This window comes from Mytilus edulis, chromosome 10 (genome assembly GCF_963676685.1).
Source record: "Mytilus edulis chromosome 10, xbMytEdul2.2, whole genome shotgun sequence".
Taxonomy (NCBI): domain Eukaryota; kingdom Metazoa; phylum Mollusca; class Bivalvia; order Mytilida; family Mytilidae; genus Mytilus; species Mytilus edulis.
Genome location: NC_092353.1, coordinates 71,938,040 through 71,947,457, shown reverse-complemented (window position 1 = coordinate 71,947,457; position 9,418 = coordinate 71,938,040). Strand labels below are relative to the sequence as shown.

At 33.0% G+C, this 9,418-nt stretch overlaps 1 protein-coding gene across 1 annotated transcript; it reads left to right on the top strand.

Moving 5' to 3' along the window:
• Positions 1–1,295: 1,295 nt before the first annotated feature.
• LOC139492953 (uncharacterized) lies at positions 1,296–2,960 on the top strand. Its single transcript, XM_071281101.1, has one exon. The coding sequence runs from the start codon at positions 1,296–1,298 to the stop codon at positions 2,958–2,960; it is 1,665 nt and encodes a 554-aa protein (XP_071137202.1).
• Positions 2,961–9,418: the final 6,458 nt, after the last annotated feature.

Here is a 9,418-nt window from a genome sequence, read left to right as displayed (position 1 = left end):
TATCTGCACAAGGAATTGTAGTAGTATCCATTCTATGTAAGTAGTAATGGGGAGATATACATGTTTAGCAAAGCATTTTATTTACGAACCAAAGATGGGTTTTTTTTCAGAAGCCAAATTAAAAAAAAAACAATGCTGCTCCTGCACCTAGCAATATGATGCGAGGTGATTTTGTTACTTTTTAAACATCTGCACTGCTTACTGGTGATGCAGTCCTGGGTATAAACGCCATTCAGTATTGTAAAAAAGGACCAAATTCATAAGGCCTATCTTGGAACAAGAATATTTTTGCAATACTTTTTTCGTTTTGAATTCTATAAAATTTAAAATACATGGAAAATATTTGTACTATTGAATATCTTCTTATCTGATAAACAATTTTTACATTTAAATCAAATATTTTACTGATGATACAGGAAAGATCCATCACAAAGTAACATAAATATAACCTGCAAATGGTACATGCATACATGTTCTTGGATACCATCTCCAATAATAAAAATGACATGAAGAAATGAACTTAATGTGTTCCTCTCTTAGCTACAAATGTATCCAAAAACAAAGGTCATCATTTTAATCATTTGGTAATCAATGCAATTAGTGTCTCCTCCATGAAAGTCTTGAACATTAAAACAAATTATTAATTTAACAATACCGCTAATGTTTAGTGTTCAGCTCAGGATAGCTGTCAGTGTCATTAATTGTACAACAGTTTAATATATTTATGGAACTCCATGTAAGAAAACTCTGTCAAACATCCAAACATACTATACACACTGATCTGTGTCCACACTTGTAGTTAAACAAATAAAACCTAAAAATATGCATTATCTATAATGTAAGATCAGGTAAAACATCTACGAATTTTAAATCCATTGATAAATTCATATTTTATGTGATAAGGTCAAGTGACGACTTGGTTAAAGCTATTTCACCAACATGTTTAAATGTGTTTTAATTTGCCTTATATGAGGGGCTGCCGGGTTAATTTACTCGGAAGACGTAGAATAATCGGTAAAAAATAAAGAACGGAAAAATGAATAAAGAATAATCGGGTGATAAAATTAAATGTAAAGAATTGAGAATATTTGGAGAAAATTATAAGAAAACTATGAGATAATTAAAAGATTAAGCTACAAAAATAAAGACTGTGCAATCCAGAGCATGAAATCTATAAATATAATTGTCATATGACAATTAACGACCTTGGACTTTAAACACAACATATCTCTACCCGACATTTAGTTACAGTAATAGGAAGTAAAATAGTCAGACATATTGAATTTTATACAAGAATGGCGTTTTCACAATCTTTAAAACGAGGACAGGCTCCTGCTACGTGTAATTTTTGTGAAGAGGACACCAAGATAAAATGGAAATGCATTAATTGTGACGTTCTTATGTGTGCTAAATGCAAAGACAAAATCCATGCTAAATTAAAAAATAGTAAAGATCACAATGTTATAGATATCAAAGAAGTTGGAATTTATCAAGGCGAACTGGATTTTAGCGTTTTGAAATGCGAGGAACATACAGGGCAGTCTGCCGTTATGTTTTGTACGTCGTGTGATAGGCTAGTCTGCACGTCATGCATTTCTAAAATCCACAATGGCCATGGGTTAGTAGAAATAAGTGAGGGTTATAACCTTAAACTGGAAAAATTAAAAACTGAAAAAACAGAAGCACAAAAACAACTTGAAGAGTTGACCAAAGAAAAAGAAAAAGTAAGTCCAGTTGATATAAAAGACAATGAACAATACAAAAATTTAATACGGAAAATCGAGGCTCAAAATATCGAAATAAAAACATCAGCTGACAAATATTCAGAAGAATTAAAAGGTGAATTAAAAAGAAAATGGAATGAATTTCAGGTGGGAAAAGCCACAAAGAAACTCGAGAAAGTCGAAGATAACTTAAATAAACTCATTTTAAATGTCGAAGCTCTCATTAAATCCAAGGAAGCCGACAAAGTATTTATCGAGTGTAAAAAGCTGTCAACGGCAGTCAGTATAGATGATATCGATCCCGGTACCATATCATTTCTCCCGGGACAAATATCACCGTATAACGTGGGATCGTTACAAGTTGTGTCTAATGCCGTCAACGTACGTATCGTTAAACAATTCCAAACTGATATTTCTAGATTGTTTTATCTATCGTTATGTCCCGACAATTCTCTGTGGATAAGTGATAACAAAGTGTTACAGAAAGTAAAACCAGTCGAACATGAACTGACAGTAGAATCAACATTTAACATTGGTGTCTATGGAATGGCTGTTACTCTGACTGGTGACCTGCTTCTGTCATCGGGTGGATCAGTACTGAAACAAATCAGTAGTAAAACAGGAGAACTTATGGATTCTATTTACGATGCACGACCATTAGATCCCTTTTGCGTACATGTGACCAAAGATGGTAAAGTCATAGTGGGAGTCAAGAGTACGGGAAAATCATGGCCGGTTTCGGGCAGACGAGCTATCATTGTGATGAACCAGAAAGGAGAACATGAAACTATCTATGAACATGACAAAAACAATATCCGGATATTTACATTTGTTCTGAGTATAACCAGTACAGATAACGGGAACATCTGTGTAGTGGATAGGTTATTTGAGGATTTAAGGGGTAGAGTTGTGGTGCTAAATAGGGACGGAGATATCCTACAGATCTACACCGGTCACCAGGAGGTTAATAATGAGGAAAATCTGTTCAAACCAGTGAATATTGTTACTACACCGTCTGACAATATTATTGTGAAAGTAATGAACAGTGATATCTTATCCATTCTGAATAACTGTGGTCATTTGATCACGCATTTTAACATGAGCGACTTAGGAGTAGTAATGTCGTATTCCCTTTGCTTCACAAGAACTGCGGGACAGTTGTATATTGGATGTACTAGAGGAGTAGGAAGTTTGGAAATGGCAAAGTTATATGAAGTGCACATTTCTGGTTGTTAGACAAACAATTAATGGACTTTACTTTTATTTTGTTTGCATTTTATTGTTGTCATTTAACTTGAATTATTTTTAATTTCATTTGTCTATTCATTGTTTTTATTCGAATTAAATGTGTTTTAAGAGCATTTTATTTAATCGGAAGTAAACAGTAGCTAAGTTTCGTGTGACTATTATATCGTCCCAATAGACGTGTTAGGAAAGTCGATACTACTGTTGGTGCTCGTGTTGGATGGAAGATAAATACAATAAGATTTGGGGGGTCATCTCCAAAATTATAAATACTCTATTTTTTACTACCTGTATGGCCACTGAAATACGTTATTTAAATAGTGTGCAATACATGACCGATCGGGCATTGTTAAGAACCAAAATTAATTTTCAAATGTGATAATTAAAATAAATTACGTGGTACATTTGTAAATTAAGGATACACATGAAAAAGAGGGGATGTTTTTGTTTTATTCTCAGAATCAACAAAATTCCTTCAAAAAAAAATTTGATAAGGGTTTTGGCCCGCTTGATCTCTCAATGGAAGCAAACTACTAGTATCGTTTTGCTTCATTCTGGTACGATTTAAAAAAAAATAATAAAAAAAAAAAAAATATTTTGGAAAACACAAATCCCCTTTTCACAATATGAACGCTCGATGATTTATTTTATAATGCAAATTTGGGATTTTGTTGTTCACTTGCCTAATAACTTTTAGCATTGTATGATTGGGTAGCATTTGCATTGTTTAATGTCTCCCGAAAAGTCCACCAAACAGTTCAACTGTTTGTTTTAGTTCGTTCCTTTGCTGTTCCCATAAGGTCACAAACGACTCTGACTGTCTCTAGACGTCTTATTGCGTCAAAAAATTCCAACTGTGACCTTGACCTTTGTCTTCAAAAATTAATAGGATTCTAGATTTTCATAAGGACTAAAAACGAATCAAGTACGGTCAAATTCCTAGAACGTTGTTAAATATAGAGTGTCAACAAGTGTGTTACGGACGGAAAGGCGGACCGAGGGTAAAGAAACCCTCGAATTTTGTAGGCGAGAGAATAAACTTGAACCCATTGGAATCGGAAATGCAGACAGATGTTATTTTACACGAAGACAATGGGGTTCAAATCGTCAAATGTCAACTAAAGCAAAGTTTGTTTGTATCGTTCTTTAAATGTCGTTTAAACTTTTTGTTTCTAAAATCAGAATTATCAGAAAAGCTTATAACGATCTTTCCAAAGACGTATGCTTATGATATAGAATCAAAAATCGTGGACACCTTTTTATAGTCTTATAACAGATGAGAAGTGTGTGTGTGTGTGGGGGGGGGGGGGGGTATTTATTTTTGTGTTTATTTGTTTTGTGTTGTACTTATTTTTATTTGCTGTATACTACCAGTGTGCGCATTCAAAATCTAACTTCAATTACTGAATAAGAGGCTGATGGTGTGTGACCGGTTCATACATAATATTGCGGGGTTAAATATGTTCGTAAGAGCTCTTGACGAAACCCTTTTCTAACATCGGACAGTCGTGTAATTGTAACAGTAATTCATAAGTACATACTATGCAAATCGATTGAAAATGGCATGACTCATTATATCGGCAGGAATCGTTAAAAGAAATAACATAAAGACAATAGACACAAAGTACCAATATCAAAGTACTTGCAGTTACTGAAAGTAAAAGTATTAATAAAATAACAAAGGCTTACAAGATGTTAAAACAAGATAAATTATTCACAAAACTAATAATAATTTGTCTAAAAATGTATTTATCGAATCTTTTCTGGTTCTTAAACAAATAATTTGATCTTTTCCTGCGTACTCTAATAAATACAATTGTTACAGATTTGTCTCAGCGGTATCAAACACGCCCAAACAGGTAACAAAAGAGTTCAGTTTTTATACTCATTGAGAAGGTCCACAATCATATTGTATATTTCTTCCGACCAACACGAGCGCCAGCAGTAGTATCGACTTTCCTAACACGTCTATTAGAAATGTAGATATTTAAATCGAAATAACATAAACATTTTGTTTATGCCTAAGCTACTTTACTTTTATATTATTTCTTATTTGCTTGAAATCCAGAATTAGTTCAAACATTGTACGAGTTTAAAATTATACACACGTTACTTATTGTATTTGTTGCTGGCTTTATATTCCAGCAGCAAATATTTCATGCATAGTCAGGAAAATATAAATCAAAAACGTTCCCCTTTGGCTTAGGATTTGTTATGAAAAGTCAGCATTCCGCAGTATCTTGGTCACATCTGATTTGTATGGCTATCGGTGGTGTTAAATTGTTCATTTTATATTATTTGTTTTATGGAATGGCGTTTTTCTGTTCATCTTCTTATTTTATTGGCGATGGTTTTGCTTAACCGGTATTGACCCTACTTCATATTCCTTAGGCCTCCAACACATTTCATTGGAATGCACTATTATTGTTACATTCGTAATTATTCAGTTCCTTACCCAACCCTATAACAATATTTCCCCCCATGTAACCGTAGCCAGTGTCTATGTAGTATTACAACTGCACATATTAATTACAGCGCTGAAGGCGTGAAGTCGAGCACCGTAGAAGTCAAGTCTAGCTTGATAGATTGTCGGTTGTATAATGTATAGTTGTAAATATGTTCAGGACGATGGAGCGCTAGAGACGTCAAGGGTAACGCTGTATATATAACGTCAATTCCTGTAGATTAAAATCAAGTTCTAGAAATGTATAAAGTTTGGCGCTGTAGATATGACGTAAGGCGCCAAAGCTTTGTAGTCAAACACCGGGGATGCAAAGTCTAGCATGGCGATGCAAAATCCAGCTCTGGAGTTCTAAAGTACAGCACTGTAATTATGAAGTCAAGCGCTACAGATTCAATGTCCGACGCTGTATAAGTAGAGCCTATCACTGCAGATATGACGTAATGCTTCAAAGATTTAAAGTCACGCGCTGTAGAAATAAGGTCTAGCGCTGTAGATATGACGTAAGGCTTCAAAGATTTAAAGTCACGCGCTGTATAAGTAATTAAGGTCTAGTCTGTTTAGATGACATAAGGCTATAAAGATTTAAAGTCAAGCGCTGTATATGTAAGGTCTAGTTGTTTAGATATGACGTAATGCTTCGAAAATTTAAAGTCACACGCTGTATAAGTAATTAAGGTCTAGCGCTGTATAGATGACGTAAGGCTTCAAAGATTTAAAGTCTAGCGCTGTATATGTAAGGTATAGCACTGTAGATATGACGTTAGGCTTCAAAGATTTAAAGTCACGCGCTGTAGATGTAAGGTTTAGCGCTGTATAGATGACGTAATGCTTCAAAGATTTAAAGTCACGCGCTGTAGAAGTAAGGTCTAGCGCTGTAGATATGACGTAATGCTACAAAGATTTAAAGTCAGGCACTGAAGATGTAAGATCTAGCGCTGTTGATATGACGTAATGCTTCAAAGATTTAAAGTCAAGCGCTGTAGATGCAAAGTTCAACGTTAGCCTCGGATGTAATGTCCGGAGATGGAAATGCAAAGTACAGCGCCAACGTTGGTAAGTACAGCGCTGTCGATAAATAGTCGAGCGCTTTAGATGTAACTGAATATGCGGCAGTTGTGGTTTTCGGATAATCAAATCTTATCAAAGATTATTTTATTTTACAACGACTGTCCTTATGTGCTCCTTTGATTCGACCACGAATATGCAATGTAGCCATTGCTTACATTTATATTCATTCATAGAATAAACAACACCCTGACCAAGTGTGAAAATAAGAATAATGGTACACTTACTAATTCTATGAGACCAAAACAATTAGCAACAGGAAATTCAGTATTGGGTTTTTTTTTTATAAAAAATAAACTAGAAATTTCTCGTTCAAGTACACATATTTGAAGAAAACAGAATGTCATGTACTAAGATAAGCCTTTTACTATATTACATTTGTGCATAATAAGCAAAGTTTACACCTCTGGAAACTAAGTAAAAATAATCTTTGTATAATTCCAATATTGCACTTGAAAATGATAAAAAAAAAAATAGACAAGTTTGTGGGTTACTAAATTGCAGTTTGTAAAATTGATATAAATATTATTTATTCATAATTTCATTCTTTATTCATTTTGTTTATACTTATAGATTATTATTACTGTGTGGACTGTATATTGGAAAAAATCGTGGACATATGATCAAAACGACAGACACATACAAATGTTAGATTATACCATGATTTTTTTGTTATCTCGCTTGATATATCTTGTGTAGGAAAATCATAACAATCCGTATACTGCAATCAACTTATATATTGGGCTACGAAATACTTTCAGCTGAACATTGAAACCATGATCGTTTCCAAACTTGAGCTGAAGATTTGAACAATTTAGAAAACTTTAAAAGAATTATTTTGATGATGTTTGTCTTCTTTTTACTAATGAATTAATTAATTCGGATTGTCATGACTGGTATGTTGTATTTTCGATCAGGAACATAAATATTGACGGTTAGTTATACTGTTCTCAGTTTCAATATTGTCGTATTAAACATGTATAGTATTCTATATCTTAATATCAGGAATGCGTACTCGATTTTAAAACGTTCATTGTCAAAGCTTTTCTTGTTGAAATATTGTCACACCAGTCCTTGGGTTACGCAAATTAATGTAGCGAGTCTTCCCTTTATTTATCCAATATATAACAAGAATATATGGTAATTCGCAAATGTGACATTCACAAGAGACCAAACGATATAGAAATTAACAACTATATGTCACAGTAGTACACGGCCTTCAGCAATAACCAAAACCAAAATAGCATATTCAGCTTTAAAAGGTCCTGAAATAACAAATGTAAAACAATTCAAACGAGAAAACCGCAGTAACAACCAGATGTATGTACAAGTGATGAATAAACAACAAATATGATATTTAGCAACGAACGACAACCACTGAATTCTAGGCAGTGGTTCCAGCAAAATAGCTAGCTCTCATTTGCTACTTTCCGGCGCCGGCCAAATGACCATATAATTTGGAAATACCACGTGCAAGAACTATCTAATATGGAAAACGATTTTTTTTCAGCGGATGACCGTGAGGGCATTCCGGTGTACTGCTATCGCCTAGATTTCCATTACATAACATTCGTTTTGGGTTTTTAACCGATCTATAACATGATGAATACGTAGACATTCTCAAGTGCAAATTAACATCCTTATCGCTTGTTATAAACTCATTTCTTCAATGAATACTCATCAATACTTTTTAAAGAAAATAAATTAATAATATTATCATGTTTTGTTGTATGTATATAATATAATAAAAAATATCAAGAACGTTTGCGATCTCAAAGAATGATGACTCTGCATGGATGATTTAACATTTCTGGCGGGAAAATACGAATGCCTACTCAAATCCATCCTATAAGGAAAATCGAATTATTAAAGAAGCGTGTCCAACATGGACTTGCACTGTACCCCTAGTTTTTGGTGGGGTCCGTGTTGTTTTTGTACCGCTATTTGTGACATGTGTTCCCACATCATTGTCAAAATAATAAAGATTGATGCGACTGTCGTACAAGTGAGAGGTTTAGAGCTATAAAAACCAGGTTCAATCAACCAATTTCTACATTTGAAAACGCCTGTACTAAGTCATGAATATGACAGTTGTTGTCCATTCGTTTGATGTGTTTTATTAATTGATTTTGCCATTTGATTTGGGACTTTCCGTTTTGAATTTTCCTCGGAGTTCTGTAGATTTGTTATTTTACTTTCTGTTATTAACATACATTTGTAGTAGAATAGAATGATATACAAATGCATAAAATATGTATATACCCAGTTAACACAAAAATATTTTGTTTATGTTTTTAAAACATTTTGAAAAATGTTGTGAAAATATCGTAGAAAATATTAAAATAACGTGCTATTGTATGGCATCAAAAATATTTTCAAAACATTTTCCATAACATTATCCAGGATATTTTAAAGACATCATTAAAACGTTTCTAAATTTTGTTGACAATGTTTGTAACATGTTTTATAAATGTTTTAAATGTATGTTTATATTGAAATATCCTTGAAACATTTTTAAAACATAAAGCAAAAATGTTTTGCAGGATAAAATGTTGTGAAAATGTTCAAAAACATTTTACAAAATGTTTTAATAATGTTCTTATTCTCAAAACATCATTTAAATGTTATATGAATATCATTATTCAAACGTTTTATAAAATATGTATACATGTAACTGTAATATAGAAGTATAAATATAATATATAACCATAAACCAGAGTATACTGATTTGTATCACTACAATATAATAGTCACGACTTTAAGGTTAAATTTCATGTCATTAATTTATCATTCACGCACGAACTAGTCCCAGAAAAAAATTATATCTGTATATTAACCTCACTTTCAGGTATAGAGATGTTATTTATTTTTCTAAGACAAGTTCTGGTCATACCATCCACAAGAACTTGCAGTCATCCGA

Coding starts and splice junctions, on each gene's coding strand:
- LOC139492953 (XM_071281101.1), top strand. CDS start 1,296: ATGGCGTTTTCACAATCTTTAAAACGAGGACAGGCTCCTGCTACGTGT.